The sequence below is a fragment of the Fukomys damarensis genome, unplaced genomic scaffold, assembly GCF_012274545.1.
Source record: "Fukomys damarensis isolate Sample0158 unplaced genomic scaffold, DMR_v1.0_HiC HiC_scaffold_30, whole genome shotgun sequence".
In the NCBI taxonomy this organism is placed as follows: Eukaryota; Metazoa; Chordata; class Mammalia; order Rodentia; family Bathyergidae; genus Fukomys; species Fukomys damarensis.
In genome coordinates, this window is record NW_022900942.1 from 22,362,571 (window position 1) to 22,381,206 (window position 18,636).

General features: G+C 34.8%; 1 protein-coding gene across 4 annotated transcripts in view; it reads right to left on the reverse strand.

Moving 5' to 3' along the window:
* Window positions 1-18,636, reverse strand: part of Serpinb13 (serpin family B member 13) — a 31,603-nt gene that overhangs the window by 8,759 nt on the left and 4,208 nt on the right. Inside the window, exon 3 of one of the 4 annotated variants that reach the window (XM_010644881.1) lies at window positions 15,306-15,308. The exons of the other annotated variants lie outside the window; for them this stretch is intronic. Within the exon in view, the coding sequence (XP_010643183.1) occupies window positions 15,306-15,308 (3 nt within the window). The remainder of the gene's footprint in view (window positions 1-15,305; window positions 15,309-18,636) is intronic. 4 annotated transcript variants of the gene reach the window in all.

The window sequence follows — 18,636 nt, forward strand, 5'->3', positions numbered from 1 at the left end:
ACAAAATGTAAAATATAGTCTTTCAGTTGAAATGAGGGATAAACAACAGCACAAAAACTATACCAAAATATAAAACTTGGGGAACATAAGTATATAAATAAATATTATTATAATATAGCTGAATGAATCACTTTTAATCTTGTGTAGAAGTTTTTAAAGTATAAAACAAATTATGAATCTATATTAATAAATATGCAATACGAAAAGGATAATTGTCCCCCAATACCACAAAAAAAAAGATCAGAGATGAAAAGAAATGAAAAAGTTGTGCCATAACAGGATCCTAGTAACTCCAATCAATGTAAATACTATATGATGAAAGATGAGCTAACACAAATAATATCAACAAATATGAAAAAGATGATAAAGGAACCAGAGAAGGGGAAATGGAGAAGAGGAAAGTGGAAGGGAATGAGGAGGGAAAAAAGCTGTAATATGCACATGTAACCACTCCCTAAGATGACTGTAAGCTGCCTGAATTGTAAACATGTAATAACAATATTAAATTTAATTTTTAAGTTGTAATTTCTGTTCTCCATAGGTAGTTCTATTATGAAAGATCAAGATACAATAAAAAAAGAAATAAATAATATTTATATGTGATTGAAGTTGAGTGATTATCAGCTTAAAACAATAGATTCTTATGAGTTTAATGTTTTTGTGTGTAATTGCAATGATAACTACAAAGTATTTATAGAATATACACAAAGGGAAGTGAGAAGGGAATGAAAATACGTCTTCTTTAAGAAATTCAATAAGTAAACAAAAACCTAAACCACAAAAAAAAAGAAAAAAATCACCAGGACAAGATAGTTTTATTGTGAATTCTATCTAATAAATAAGATGAGCTATATACAAGTTTTTTCAGAGAACAAAAAAAAAGAGGAAATAATACCCAACTCATTTTAAGACTCTCGTGTTACTTTGATACCAAAGCTGGACAAGGACGCTGCAAGTAAAAATACTTATGATTAATGTCATTTATAAAACACACTTTTCAAAACTCCTAACAAAATATTAGCAAGTATAATTCAACAATGTATAATTTGTAAAATATCATAACCAAGCTGATTATCCCATAAATGAAAGAATTGCATTCCATTAGAAATTCTTCAATGTAATTCACATGATCACCAGTAAAAATGTTAATATCATAGCAGTAGAGATTAGAATGTCATTTACAAAAGGCTTAAGTGTTTAGGAGGAGAAAAGGAAGGGAAGATTTAATCAACAGATAATGTAATTACAGTTAGATGGGAGGGATTTTTAAAAAACATATCCAGAGCCAAGGCCCACCCAGGAAAGAGCTTCACAGGCACACAAGCTTCAGCCATAGCATTGGTGTGTGTATGCTTATCCCAGGAAGCAGTGGTGTGGTAGAGAAAGGCACTGCTACAAGCAGATAGCAGCCAGGGATCTTCCACAACCCCAGAGGCTTGGGCAAACCTGCTCAGCCAAGGCCTGCCCAAGAAAGAGAGGCAGAAGTGCACAAGCTTCAGTAAGAGGCCTGCCCCACTGCATTGGTGATTTGAACCCAGGAATTGGTGTACCAGTGAGCATCAGAGAAAAGGCCTCTGCTGGTGTGCTGAGAATTAAAGACCATTGGGTGAGCAAAAAGTTGTCTCAATAAAGGCACAGCAGGCTGCATCTGTTGAAATGAGAAGACATGAAAACAAGTACCAAAACAAGACTTCCGGATCACTTGAGGCAACCCCAAAGGGAAACAAGAGGGAACATTCTGATACTCAACCACCTGGACTCCCTGAACTGGCAAAAAAAAAGGATCTGGAAAAAAATGAAGTCAAAAATAATTTCTCAGATAACAGCAGAGATTGTGCCCATAGTGCAAGACATGATTAATAAACTCAGAGCAAACTCAGATAAAAAAAAAACTAGAGAAGCTGAAGAACATGAAGAATCCCAACATAGAAAACAAATGGATGCATAAAACAGATGCGAACAGATTTTCAAGAGATAAAAAAACTCCACTGAAAGTTTATGCATCAGAATGAGACAATAAGAAGATAGAATTTCAGATATAGAAGATAGAATTGCAATCAGTGACCAGGAAAAGAAAAATTTCTTAAAATTAGAAAATGTATAACTGATTTTCTGTAATATAAAAAAAGGTCTAAAGATGTAGGGGAAGTGGGAGAGGTAGCGGAAAGGTAAGAAGGGAAAAAAAAATTGGAAGGGACCATGAGAAATCAATCCAACAGCTGCTACCTGATGAAAATAAGAATAATATGAGACTCATCACAGTAAATGAAGAAACAGGAGAGAGTGCAGATGACCTTAAAAAAAAAAGTTCACAAAGCAATGGCAGAAAATTTCTGAAGTAAGGGAAAACAATTTGAAATACAGATAAGTGAGGCATATAGGTCTTCAACTAGCCATGATCAAAATAAATCTACACATAGACATATAATATTTGAGATTCCAGAAATCCAACAGAAAAAAATTCTACAAGGTCAGAGAAAAGAAACCAATCACATAAAAAGGAAAGCCTATCAGAACCACAGCAGACTTCTCAACACAAATCCAAAAGGCACGAAAAGCTTGGAGTGATGTATTTCAAGCCATAAAGGAAAATAACCTCCATCCCAAATTGATGTACCCTGTAAAACCATCTTTCAAAATTGATGGAGGAATGAGATACTTTCATGACAAAGAGCACCTTAGAAACTTCATGAATACCAAAGCAGCACTCCAAAAACTTTTAAACAATGTCCTAGGAAATGATAATAAGGATCACAACCCCCCAAAAATCCAGCAGAATGAATCTATCCAGCATGAAAAGAAATTAAATGAAAAGGGTGCAAATAAAACAAAAAGAAAGTCATGAGAAGGATAAGTCAATATATATCACTTCTAAAAATCAATGTTAATGGCTTTGATATACCAATCAAAAGAAATAGATTGACAGATGGGTCAAGAAGCAAGATCCAACAATATGCTGTATACAAGAAACACATTTAATTCAAAAAGAAACTCATAGACTGGAAGTTAAAGGGTGGAAAACAATACTCCATGCCCAAAAAAGCAGGAGTAGCTATCTTCTGTGCAGATCAAGTGGATTCCAAACCAACACTGATTAAGAGAGACAAAGAAGGACACTACATCCTTGTCAAGGGAACAACCCAAGAGGAAGAGATGACAATCATAAATATATATGCATCAAACATTACTGCACCCAACTATATAAAATGAATATTAATGGACATGAAAAATCAAATAGGCACTAACACAATAGTAGTCACAGAACCTCAATATCCCACTGTCATAATTAGATAGACCAATTAGGAACTAAACAACAAAATACTAGAACGCAATCAAACTCTTGAACAAATCAACTTAACAGGTGTTTACAGAGTGATCCACCCCACAAAATCAGAATACACATTCTTTTCAGCTGAACATGGGACATTCTCCAAAATGGACCACTTGATCGCTCATAGCATATGTCTAAGAGTGCAAAGGAATTGAAGTGATCCCCTGTATATTATCAGACTATAGTGCAATGAAATTGGAGATCAATAGTAAAAGAAACAACAAGAATTTCAGAAACACATGGAAATTGAACACCACACTTTGAATAACCAATGGGTCATAGAGGATATTAAAGATGAAATCAGACAGTTTCTACAATTAAATGACAATGACAATATAACATATCAGAATCTATGGGGACACAATCAATGATGGAAATTCATAACACTGAATATGCATATTAGGAAAACAGAGGGAGGTTAATCAAACAACCTGATGCTGAACCTCAGTTTTCTAGAAAAAGAACAGTAAGGCAAACCCTAAGCTCATACAAAGGAAGAAATTATAAAGATCAGAGCAATAATCAATGCAATGGAGAATAAAAGAAAAATACAAAAAAAAAATCAATGAAGCCAAGAATTGGTTCTTTGAAAGAATAAACAAAATTGACAAACCCTTAGCCAACCTTATCAAAAAAAGAAATAAAATGATCAAATTCATGCAACTAGGAATGAAAATAGTGAAATTACAATGGACCCAGCAGAAATCCAGAGGATCATCAATACCTATTTTGAGAACCTTTATGCCAATAAGATGGAAAATAAAGAAGAATTGGACAGATTCCTAGATTCATATGAATTAACAAAGTAGAACTAAGATGACCTAAAAATTCTAAATGACCTAATATCAATCAATGAAATTGAAAATGTAATAAAACATACCAATGAACAAAATCCCTGGCCTGGATGGCTTCATTGCTGAAACTTATAAGACATTTAAGAGGAACTACTGCCACTTCTGTTTAAACTCTTCAGTGAAATTAAAAAGGAAGCAATACTCCCAAATTCATTCCTGGAAGCAAGCGTCACCTTGATCCCCAAAGAAGAGAAAGACCAAACTGAAAAAGATAACTATAGGCCAATCTCAGTAATGAACATAGATACAAAAATACTAAATAAAATACTGGCAAGTAGAATAAAGAAGATAACAAGAGGATCATGCACTCTGACCAAGTTGGATTTATCCCAGGGATGCAAGAGTGGTTCAACATATATAAATCAATAAATGTAATACACTAAATTAACAGAGTCAATGAAAACCCCATATGATCATCTCAATAGATGGAGAAAAAACATTTGAAAAAATTCAACACCCATGCATGATAAAAACCCTACAGAAAACTGGAATAGATGGTCTCTACCTCAATCTGATAAAAGTCATCTATGAAAAACTTGTAGCCAATAACAAGCTAAATGGTCAAAAACTGAAATCCTGTATGCTAAAATCAGGAACAAGACAAGGATGTCCATTATCACCACTCCTGTTCAATATAGTTTTGGAAACGTTCACAACAGCATCTAGGCAAGAGAAAGAAATAAAAGGAATAAAGTTAAGAAATGAAAAATTCAAATTGTTGAGGAGACTGGCAGTAGTGGCACAGAACAACAGAGGAGCATGGAAGAAGTGTGAGACCCTCTGGTAAGCCCCGCTCCTTTGGTGCAGCACAACAGAGGGGCCCAGTTGTTTGGACAACAACACAGCAGTGTTCATGTTCCACCCCCACAACAAGAGAAAAAGGTCCCTTCTCTGAGGTTCCTAGGTGAAAATTGAAGCCCACTGGAAAAGTGAAGAAAATCTCTGTGATAAAGGCACACCACACCACCATAGTTGATAGGTTGGAGGGACCAGCACCACACATCAGAACCTGGTCTAATTGTAGGGGAAAGACTGCTGGAATCTGCAGTAGAACCTTGCAGAGTTCAATCCAGCAGGAGGTCAAAGATCTCAACTTGGGCCTTGCAGCCAGAAATCAGCCTGAACCTTAGGAGACAGCTGCTGGCTTGCTGAGACTAATTAACTTACATCTGCATAATCTTGCCCACACTATTGTGTCAAAGGAGACACACCCTGAAGGAGCCCTCTATTTGTAATTTTTATTTTCAAAGTAATATTTTTCTCTTATCTTTCATCCTTTTAAAATATTTTCTTTTTCTTTTCTCATATTTTTCCTTTTTATCTTCTTTTTCTTATCTTCTCTCTCTCTTCCCCCCCAACACTGATCTTCATTTCTCTCCCCTTTTGTTCCTTTTCCTATCCTAATTTGAATTTATTTTCTTTCCTTTCTTTTCTTCTATTTTTCCTTTTCTCTCTTGCAAATAGTTTTAAAGAAAGTGATTACAGTCTTTAGCCTCCCTACTGCTGTTTTTTTCAGTTCATATATTGGTTTATATGTTGTTCTGTCTTCTCTTCTTTTCAACAGCTTCTTAGAGTTTGTTTCATCTTCCTGTGTCCTCTGACCTCACTTCTAACCTTTCTCTATCCTATCTACCCTCCCTCCCCAACTCCTTGTAAGTCCCCATCCTGAAGGGTAAAGTGGCTCTATATATTGAAGAGTTTATTCACTATAAACTTACTTTGGGCTGAACCTTGATTTTTATTTAATTCACATAGTTAAGGGTGATAGATTAATAACTACCAGAAATTGTCATTTTCTAAGCTATGCTTGATGCTACTGTGTTGATGATTGTATTATTTGGGTTAAGGTATTGTGATTGATCTAATCAGTTGTCCTCCCTGGCAAAATGAAAATGAGATTGCCTCAGAATCATTAGAGAGTCAAACCCTAAAGACCAGCTACATCTGGAAGATTGAAATATTGGCCCAGGAATTAAATCAAGGACAGTACCAACAACAAAAATAAAGATGAGAATACATTTAAACAAGGAACAAACACAGACTTTCACCTCACCAAATTTAAACTCTGGGGGAAATTAGGTGGAAAAGTCTGACAGTCAACCATCTGGACACCATAAACCAATAAATAGCAAAAGAAGAAACAAAACAGATACATGAGGCTCTAGAAAAATTTAAAACAGAAATAATTTCCCAGATAACCACAGAGATGGTGAGCAGAATGAAAGACATGATTAGAGACTCTAGAACAGAAACAGATAAAAAAAATAGATGAGCTCAGGACCGTGATGGAAACCATGAGTGCCAAGCATAGGAAAGAAATGGAAACCTTGAATGCCCAACATAGGAGAGAAATAGAATCCATGAAACAGATTCAAACAAATATCCAGGAGATTAAAAATTCTAAAGAAAGAATCCACAACAGAATGAACAAATGTGAGGATAGAATTTCAGATATGGAAGATAGGATTGCAGTCAGTGACCATGAAAAGAGAGACCTCTTCCAACAACTTCTAAATGATGGGAAGAAGAAGAATATGAGATTGATAGGATTCCATGAAGTGGCTAGAGAAAGTACAAATGACATTTTTAAAAAAGCTATTCACAGAATTAATGACAAAAAAACTTCCCAAACAGAGGGGAAGAATTTGACATACAGATAAGTGAAGCATATAGGACTCTAACTAGCCATTATCAAAAAAATGTAAACCTAGACATATAATAATCAAGATGCTGGAAACCCAACAGAAGAACAAAATACTACATGAAGTTAGAGAAAAGAAAGAAATCACACAGAAAGGAAAGCCCAAAGAATTACAGCAGACTTTTCAACAGAAACCCTCAAGTCAAGGAGAGCCTGGACTGAGATATTTCATGTCCAAAAAGAGAACAACCTCCAACCTAGACTGATGTGTCCTGCAAAACTATCTTTCAAAACTGATGGGGAAATAAGATATTTCCACAACAAAGAACATCTGAGAAATTTCATGAACACCAAACCAGTACTCCAAAAACTTCTAAACAATATATCCTGGAAAAAGAAAATGAAGGCTACAACTACATAAGGGCCAACAGAGCAAACATACCAGCCAAGGCAAGAAATTAAAAGCAGAGAGGGTAAAATAAAAAAATAAAAGAACAAACAATAGGAAAATAACATGATAATGAAAAGTCAATACAGAATAGCCTACCCATTAATGTCAATGGCCTTGATTCACCAATCAAAAGAAATAGGCTGGCAGAATGGATTTAGAAGCAAAATCCAACAATATGCTGTATACAAGAAACATACTTAATCCGTGAAGAAATTCAGAGACTGAGAGGAAAATGATGGAAAACAGTTCTCCATGTGACAGGAGCACAGAAAAAAGCAGGGGTAGTTATCTTATTTGCAGACAGAGTAGATTTCAAACCAAAATTAATTAAGAGAGACAAAGAAGGCCACTACAACCTTATAAAGGGAACAAGAGGAAGAAATGACAATCATAAATATGTATGCACCAAATACTAATGCCCCCAACTATACAAAACGAATATTAATGGATATGAAAAATGAAATAAGCACTAATGCAATTGTAGTGGAGGACCTCAATACTCTACTGTCACAAATAGATAGATCATCTAGACAAAAAAAATCAACAAAAAAATAACAGAACTGAACTAAATCTTAGACCAAATGTATTTAGTAGATGTCTACAGAGTGCTCCACTACACAAAATTAGAATGTACATTCTTTTTCACTGCACATGGGTCATTCTCCAAAATAGACCACATGCTAACTCATAGAATATCCCTAAGTAAATGCAAAGGAATTGAAATTATCCCTTGTATGTTATCAGACCATAGTGCAATTAAACTGGAGATCAATAGCCTACAGGAATTTCACAAACACATGGAAATTAAATAATACCCTGATGAACAACCATTGGGTCACAGAGGAAATTAGATAGTTTCTACAATTAAATGATAATGCCAATACAATATACAGGAATCTATGGGACACAGTGAAAGCAGTTCTATGAGGGAAATTCAAAACAATAAATGTCCATACTATGAAAACAGAGCTAGCTCAAATAAATAACCTAATGCTTAACCTTAGAAAAAGAAGAGCAAGACTAAGCCAAAGCTCATACAAGGGAGGAAATTATAAAGATGAGAGCAGAAATCAATGCAATGGAGACTAAAAGAATGATACAAAAAAAATCAATGAATCAAATAGTTGGTTTTTTGAAAGAATAAATAAAATTGATGAAACTTTAGCCAATCACATTTTTAAAAAAGGCTCAAATTCATGCAATTAGAAATGAAAAACTTGAAGTCACCACAGATCCAACAGAAATCCAGCAGATCATCAATACCTACTTCAAAAGACTTTACTCTAAAAAATTGGAAAATACAGAAGAAATAGACAGATTCCTGGATACATATGAACTTCCAAATTTGAATGAAGAAGATTTTAAAAGTCTAATTACTCACCCCCATTACATTCAGTGAAATGGAAAATGTAATTCAAACATTATCAACAAAGAAAAGCCCAGGTCCTGATGGCTTCACTGCTGAATTGTACAAGATGGTTAGAGAAGAATTATCACCACTACTCTGTAAACTCTTTAATGAAATTGAAATGGATGCAATACTTCCAAATTCATTCCTGGAAGCAAGTGTTACTTTGATTCCCAAACCAGGGAAAGACCCAACAAAAAAAAGAGAACTACAAGCCAATCTCCCTAATGAACATAGATGCAAAATTCCTCAATAAGATACTGGCAAATAGAATACAGAAGATCATCAAGAAGATCATACACCCTGAACAAGTCAGATTTATCCCAGAGATACACGGATGGTTCAACATATGTAAATCAATAAATGTAATACACTATACTAACAGAGTCAAGGACAAAAATCATATTATCATGTCAATAGATGCAGAAAAAGCATTTGACAAAATTCAACACTCATTCATGATAAAAACTGGAGAAAATTGGAGTAGATGGTCTTTATCTCAACCTGATAAAGACTATCTTTGAAAAACCAACAGCCAACATCATATTAAATGGCCAAAAGCTAAAAACCTTCATGTTAAAATCAGGAACAAGACCAGGATGCCCACTACTCTTTAATATAGTTCTGGAAACATTAGCCACAGCAATTAGACAAGTGAAAAAAATTGAAGCAACAAAGCTAGGAAAGGAAGAAGTTAAATTGTTGTTATTTACTGACAATATGATACTCTACATTGAAGGCCAAAAGAATTCCACCAAAAGACTTCTAGACTTAATTGACACTTTTAGCAAAGTAGCTGGATACAAGGTCAACACTCAAAAATCAAAAGCCTTCTTGTACACAAATAACACACTTACTGAGAGAGAAATTGGGAAAACTATTCCTTTCTCAATACCATCCAAAAAAATGAAAGATCTAGGAATCAGTTAAATCAAGGAGACAGAAGATCTCTACACTGAAAACTACAGCACTCTACCAAAAAAGGATAGAAGAGGATATAAGAAACTGGAAAGACATCCCTTTTTCCTATGTAGGAAGAATCAGCATAGTGAAAATGGCCCATACTACTAAAACTGCTATACAGATTCAATACAATCCCAATTGAAATCCAAGCAGCATACTTTACAGACCTTTAGAAAAACAATCCAAAAATTCATTTGGAACCAGAAAAGAACCTAGAACAGCAAAAGCAATTTTAGACAATAAAGAGGACATAGAGGGTATCATAATCCCCAACTTGAAGCTATACTACAAATCTACTGTGATAAAAACAGCATGGTACTGGCAAAAAAAAAAAAAAAAAAAAAAAAAAAAAAAACATACCTGAGGAACAGTAGAACAGATTAGAAGATGCAGAAGCAACTCCAGACACACTCAGCCACCTCATCTTTGACAAAGGATCCAAACACCCTCACTGGAGGAAAGAGCCTCTTTTGTAAATTATGCTGGAAAAACTAGCTTTCAACTTGCTGATGATTAAAACTAGGCCTATATCTCTCACCATGCACTAAACTAAAATTGAAGTGGATTAAATATCTAAATATTAAAACAGAAATGTTAAACCAACTGAAAGAGAGGTTAGGTAGAACTCTTGAAGACATTGGTGTAGGAAAAGATTTTATGAACAAAATCTCAGTTGTGCATGAACTAGCACAATCAACAAATCAGATCTTATATTATTATAAAGCTTCTTCACAGCAAGATAAACCATCAGCAGTGTGAAGAAACATCCCACAATGTGGAAAAAAATTTTCACCAGCTGTTCCTCAGACAAAGATCTACTATCTAGAATATATAAAGAACTTAAAAAAATCAGATCTCCCAAATTCAAAGACCCAATCAAAAAATGGGCATCTTAAATGAAGAGACATTTCTCAGACAAAGAAATAGAAATAGCAGATAAACGTAAAAAAATGTTCAACATCACTGGCCATTCAAGAAATGCAAATGATGTAAAGGTACAAGATCCCAATGATGAATGTAACTGTATACCTAAAATGTACAATAAACTCAATGGGGGGGGAAGAAATGAAAAAGAAAATAATGTTGAGATTCCACCTCCCCCAAAAAGAATGGCTGCTGTCATAAAATCAACTAATAACAAATGCTGGCAAAGCTGAGGGGAAGGAGAAACCTTGCTGCCCTGCTGGTGGGACTGCAGACTGGTGTAACCACTGTGGAAATCAATATGGAGATACCTCAAAGAACTAGGTCTGGAAGTCCCATTTGATCCAGCTATTCCCCTGGTGGGTATCTTTCCTAAAGAATTAAAAGAATCATACCACAGTGATATACGTAGACCCATGTTCATAGCAGCACAATTTGTAATAGGTAGAACTTGGAAGCAGGTCAATTATCCATCAATTGGAGACTGGATAAAACTTGGAACCAGGCCAATTACCCATCAATTGGAGGCTGGATAAAGAAAATGTGTTGTTGGGGTTTTTTTGCGTTTGGGGGGGTAAATGGAATACTATGCAGTCATAAAAATGAGAAATTAGAGACATTTTTAGCCAAATGGATGCACATTGAGGTGATACTCAAGTGATATAACTAGAACACACATGTTATATGTGTAAATACCTAATAGTTTCTCTAGTGTGTGAAACTGAAAGTGTAAATAAGGACTAAAAGGTATAATAGTGTGAAATAGAAAGAAAAGGTACAAAGGTGAAGAAATTGGAGGGGTAGTGGAAAGGAAAGAAGGGTATGGAATTAATATGAGAAAATGAAAAATAATTGAAACAAAGTCCTTGTAGATGGGAAGGGAGGGAGGAATTGAAGGGAGGGCAGGTGAATGGGGAAAAATAAGAACCAAGATTGATTATGTAAAGGTTCAAATTTCCATCAATGAATTTCATGATATTGTATACATTAAATGTACCAATTAAATTAATTTAAATAAACCATATTCAGTATAGGCTAAAATGTAAAGACAGAAGGTAGATAAGTGATTGCTTAGGGCTATGGCTGGAGGGGAGAAGGTTAGTAAGAACCAAAATAGTGAGGAGAAACGTGGAATTACTACAGATGGTTATAGTTTCTTTTTTAGGGGTAATGAAATGTTCCAAAATTGATTGTAATGATGGTTTCATATTTCTCTGAGAACCACTGAATTGTATGCTTTAAATACTTCAACTGTATGAAGTATGATTCACCTCAGTGAAGCTGTTTTGTTTTCCTTTGGGGTGTTTTGTTTTTTTATTTGTTTGTTGTTTTGTTTTGTTTTGTTTTTTCTTTGAGACAGAGTCTCACTAGTAGTTCAGAGTAGTCTTGAACTCACTCTATGGCCCAAGCTGTCCTCAAACTCACAGCAATCCTGCCTTAGCCTCCCAAGTGCTGGGATTACAGGCATGCACCATCATGCCCAATTTCAAAAGACTATTTTTGGGAGACTTCCAGAAAGATGGCAGAATGGTAAGCATCAGCGAAATAGCTGCTCCAATATTTGGTATTCTAATGTTGAAATAAAGCAACATGAGGAAAAGGAAGAGGAGGAGAGAAGTGGGTCCCCAGAACCCAGGAAGGACATGAAGTGAGAATTAGAGCCCACTGGGGGCTAAATAGAGGGACCACAATGAGGAGGAGGGATGAGACAAACAGTAATTTCTAACTGAGCCCCAGCTTGCAGCATGTGATGGGCAGCTCAAACTGGCAGTGGCGCAGTGACTAATGATTACCCCAGAGGCATCCACGAAGAACCACACCATTGGAAAAGGGTAGTTGGTGCTGAGGACTGTAGTGGCTGATGAGTTTTTCAGATTCAAATGCCCCCCAGGAAAGGGAAATTCACCAGTAGCCACTTTGGAAAGGGGCCCAGGGAACTCAGAACACAGAACAGTGCTGGGGTAGGCTCCACCTACCAGCTCTAAGTATCCAGGTCAGGTACAACCAAGTTCAAGTCAGCAGAAGGTCAAGGAGCCCAGTCCAAGTCAGCAGGGAGCCAAGTTCAAGCTGGTAAGAGTCACTTGGACTGCTGCAAATACAAGGGTCCCAGCCTCTCAGCCAGAAACCAGAAGCAGCCTGAATTTCAGTGGAACTAAAGGCCCAGACTTGCTGAAATTATCTACCACTGCCATAACTTAACTGCTGCCTTGCTAGGATCAGTTCAACACACACATGGGACTTGTCTGCCCTCTCTGTCAATTGGTGACAGTAGAGATATTCCCTAAAGTGGACACTTATTTTCTATTTTGCTTCCTTTCTTTCCATTTTTTTCTATTTTCCATTTTTCCTCTTTTTCTTGATTGTTCAAGATATAAATGAGAACATTGTTTCTAGTATTTGGTCTTTGTTTTGTTTCCATTTCTTCCTTCTTTTCCTCCTGTCTTCCTCACCAGTTCCCAAAGCTTGTATAATCTTCCTTTGTCCTCCAGTCTTGCTTTTAATTCCTTTCTCTTCTATTTCTCTATTTTTGGCCTCAGCCCCTTTCAGATTTTCTCTACTGAAGGTAAGATCCCCATATTGAGGGAACATTTATTGTAAAAATTTTTTCTGGTTTGTTTTAGATTTGTTTCTATAACTACAAATCCTGCTCGTTTGGTTAAAGTTGGCAAATTGATAGTTACCACAGACTGTCATTTTCTACGGTGTGTTTGATGCTGTTGCTATTACTGATTGTACTACTTTAGCCAATGAGTCATAGTTGTTCTTCCTTGTATGCCAAGACTGAGATTATCTAAAAGTCATAAACAGTATAGTTCCACACAACCAGGGACTCAGCCAAGTAGGCAGCAAATTCTTGTCCCCAATAATTTGAAGTAGGATCTTATGAGAGAATCAAAACCCAAAATCCATCTACACCTGGAAGACATCTCTGAGAAATAGTCATTTCCTAAGGTTTCACAATACTAGCAATAAAGATACCTACCAGAAACAATTTACAAGCATCAATGTGGGAATTAAACTGAAAAAAATAGAAACTGAGAAGAATGGGAAGCAAGATGCAGTGCCACACTTCTAGCATGACAAAGGCAAATCCTGGAGGCAATGAGGCAGAATAATTTAAACCCACCTGGACTATCAAGTGGTAATAACAGAAATAACAAAGCAAATAAATACAGCTCTAGAAAAAAATCAAATCAGAAATATTTTCTCAGAAAACTTCAGAGATGATGGCCATAATGAAGGGTATGATTAAAGAATCTAGAGAAGATGCAAATAAAAAATAAAGGAGCTTATGAAAATGATGGAAACCAATGTAGGAAAGCAATGGATTCCATGACACAAATTCAATCAAATATTTAGGAGAATAAAAACTCTACTGAAAGGGTGTACAACAGAATGATCCAGTGTGAGGACAGAATATCAGATCTAGAACACAGGGTTGCAGTTAGTGATCTTGAAAAGAAAGATTTCTTAAAAATAGCAAGGGACCAATAAAAAATCTCAATCTAATAGCTTGAAGTGAAATATTTAAAACTGTAAAAGAAAACAGCCCCAACACAGATTGATGTACCCTGAAAAACTATCTTTCAAAATTGATGGAGAAATAAGATATTTCTATGACAAAGAACACCTAAAGAAATTCATGACAACTAAACCAGCACTCAAAAATGTTCCGAATGACATTCTAGAAAGAGATAATAAAGATTACAATTCCATTAACCCAAACAGAATGAATCCACCAGGCAAGACAAGTAATTAAACAGAGGGGAAAGACAGGGAACAAGCAACAGGAAAATAACATTGCAAAGATAAGTCAATAAATATAGGTTATGACCATCAAGGTAAACAGTCTTAATTCCCCAATCAAAACAACAACAACAAAAACCAGACTGGCAGAATGGATCAAGAAACAAGATCCAACAATATGCTGCATAAAAGAAACACATTTAACTCAAAAAGAAATTCATAGACTGAAAGTCAGAGGATGGAAAACAATATTTCAGGTGACAAGAACCTGGAAAAAAGCAGTGGTAGCTATTCTATTTGCAGACAAAGTGGATTTCAAGCCAAAATTGACAAGAAAGATAAAGAAGGTCACTCCATCCTTGTAAACAATGTAAAACTAACAATAACAATCATAATAATATAGTCACCAAATACCAGTACACCCAATTATATAGAACAACTATATTAATAGACATGAAAAATTGAATAATACAATTCTAATTCAGGACTTCCATTCCCCACTGTCACAAATAGATCACCTAGACAAAAACAATAAAGAAATAGTAGCACTGAATCAAACATGTGAAGAAATAGATGTAGTACATATCTAGAAATTGTTCCAGCCTACATCAACATATACACTTTTCTCAGCTGCACATGGGATGCTCATCAAAATAGACCACATATTGCCTCATATAATGTGCTAAAGTAAATGCAAAATAATTGAAATTATCCCATGAATCTTATTACACCATAGTGCAATGAAATTGGATACCAATGGCAAAAGAAACTATAAATACTTCATAAATACATGCAAATTAAATATCACCCTCATGAACAACCAGTGGGTCACAGATGAAATTAAAGAAGAAATTGGACTGTTTCAACAATGAAAGGATAATGCCAATAGAACAAACTGGAACTTATAAGATTTAACAAAAGCAGCCCTAAGACAGAAACTTATAGCAATAAATTCCCACATCAGAAAAAAATGAGCTCAAATAAACAACCTAATATTGAACCTCAAGCTTCTAAAAAAAAGAAGAGCAAGTCAAGCCCAAAGCTCCAACAAGGGAGGAAATTATAAATATAATATCAGAAATTAATGCAACTGAGACTAAGAAAACAATAGGAAGAATCAATGAATTGAAGAGTTAGTTGTTTGAAAGAGTAAATAAAATTGACATACTCTTAGCCAACCTATCATAAAAGGAAATAAAAGACTCAAATCTATACAATTAGGAATAGAAAGGGTGAAATCACAACAGATCCTGTGGAAATCCAGAAGATATTAACAACTCCAAAAAATCAAGCCTCTCAAATTTATAGACCCAATCCAATGGCATCTGAAATGAAAAGACCCTTCTTAGATGAAGAATTAGAAATAGCCAATAAATATAAGAAAAAAATTTCAACATCCCTGGTCATTCATGCAAATTAAAACAATACTAAGATTCCATCTCACTCCAGAAAGAATGGCTGCTATTAAGAAATTAACCAATAACAAATACTTGCAGGGCTGAAAGGAAAAAGGAATCCTTCTCCACTGTTGATGGGAATGTGGATTGGTGCAACCACTATAGAAATCAGTGTGAAGATTTTTTTTAAAAAAACTAAAATTGGAGGCTTTCTTTGACCCAATTCCTCTTCTTAGTATGTTCCCAAAATAATTAAAAGCATCATACCACAGCAATACAGGCATACCCATGTTTATAGCAGCAATCCGTTTGTAATAGCTAAATCTTACAAAGAGCCCAAATGCCTATAAACTGATGAATGGATAAAGATGTAGTGTTTTTATACAATGGAGTACTACTCTGCCATAAAGAAATATAAACTTGAGACATTTCTAGGTAAATGGACGCACTTTGAGACCATACTCTTAAATCAGACAAACATGTTTAAATGTTACATTGTTTCTCTGTTGTGAGAAACCAAAAAGGTAAATAAGAACCAAAATGTATAATAGATATTGGAAAATAGGAAGAAAATGTCCAATTAGGAAAGACAATAAGGGATGGGGGAAGGGAAAGGAAAAGGAGAAATAATAGAAGAAATAATGGAAACAAAACTCTTATAAATAAGGAAGGGAAGAGGGGTTGCAGAAGAGAAGGCAAAGGGGCAAAAAAAAAACAATCAAAATATATCACATAGAGGTACAAATTCCACATAATGAATGTCATCATTATGTGTATCTAAAATGTACCAAGAAAAATTAATTAATTAAAAAACTGTTTTAAAATAAATAAAAAGGAAAAAGAAACAGTGAAATTAACTTTATTATTATAATCTATCTAACCCAACATATCCAATATATCATGATTTCAACATATCATTACAATAAATATTAGTTGTATATCTATATGATAAAAAGTATAGACTATTATTATATGATAAAAAAGTTTAGACTTTGTATTTCCCAAAATAATGATTTTTAAATTCATTCCTTTATTTTAATTGGTACATTTTAGGTATACAATACAGTTACATTCATCATTGGGATCTTGTACCTTTACATGACAGGTCTTGGTTCTTATATTTTTCCCATTCTCCTGCTTTCCCTTCACCCCTCCACTCTTCCCTTTTTACAAAGACTTGGCTTCAATTTTTTTCCTTTTCTTACATTTTTTCTTTTCCCTTCTTAACTTTCCCCTACCCCTCCCAGGTCCCCTACACTTTTAGACCTGTTCTTCTTATTACACAATATCAATTATACATTTTGATTCTTATTTACACTTTTAGTTTATCACACCAGAGAAACTACATGGTAATTATACATGTGTGTCCTTTAATTTTGCCTAAGAGTATGGCCTCAATGTGCACCCACTTAGCTATAAATGTCTCTACTTTCTCATTCTTTATGGCTCAGTAGTACTCCATTTTATAAAAAATCCACATCTTCTTTTCTTATACTAAGATCTTGAAGAGTTTATTTTATAGCTGCTGCACATCGCAATTTGAACCTGGTGCATTTCAAGAGTTTAATAGCCTCTTGAATAGTTATCATATAGGGTAAATTAGGAAGCTTGTATAAAAAGGGCCAGTATTGTTTGTAATAGGAAGGCAAGAAGAAAAGAAGGCAGTCATACAGGTAGGCAGGCTCTATCAACAGGATAAATGGATAAACAGATGAGAAAATGAATCAAATAGGGATATAAATACACACCTAAAATGGATGAATCATGTGAAAACTGTGCTGAACCAGAAATGACCAAGTTAGGATATATAAAGAACTTTAAAAAATTAGACCTCCCAAATTTAAACACCCAATCCAAAAACGGGCATCTGAAATAAATAGACATTTCTCAAAGAAGTAGAAATAGCAAATAAACATGGAAAAATGTTCAACATCACTGGTCATTCAAGAGATACAAATGAAAGCAATGCTGAGATTCCACCTCACCCCAGGAAAAATGACTGCTATCAAGAAATTAAGCCATAACAAATGTTGGCAAGGTTGTGGGGAAAAAGAAACCCCTCTCCATTATTGGTGGGAGTGCAGACTGGTGCAACCACTGTGGGAATCAATATGGAGATATCTCAAAACACTAGGATTAGAGCTATTTCCTTTCTGGTGTCTTTCCAAAAGAATTTAAAGAATCATACCATAGTAATATATGTGCACCCATGTTCATAGTGGCAGAGTTTGTAATAACTAAAACTTGGAAACAGCCCAAATGCCCATCAACTGGAGACTGGAAAAAGAAGATGTGGCCAGGTAGATAGATGATAGATAGATAGATAGATAGATAGATAGATAGATAGATAGATACATAGATACATAGATAGATAGATGGATGATAGATAGACAGATACTACTCAGCCATAAAGAATGAGAAACTAGAGAGATTTATAACTAAATGGATACACATTGAGGCCGGACTCTTTTTTATTATTTTTTTTCTTTTTATTGAGGTTATTGGTACAATCTAGGTATACAATACAATTACATTCATCATTGGGATTCTGTACCTTTACATAATAGGTCTTGATTCTCATTTTTCCCCTGGTCCCTGCCCTCCCTTCACCCCTCCTCCCCTCCGCATTTACAAACACTTTATTTCCATTTTTTCAGTTTCTCATATTTTTTTCCTCTCCCTTATTACCTTTCCCCCACCCTTCCCACTTTCCTTACACCTTTAGCCCTTTACTTCCTACTTCACATTATTAATTATCTCATTAGGATCCTGTGTATTATTATAGCTTTTCACACCAAAGAAACTATTCGGTATTTCAGTTAAAAAAATCTCTGTATGAACATTAAAAATAGGGAATCCTAAAATAAAACTAAAAAGAAAAGTAAAAGAGAAAAGGCAATGATGTAACATCAAAATAATC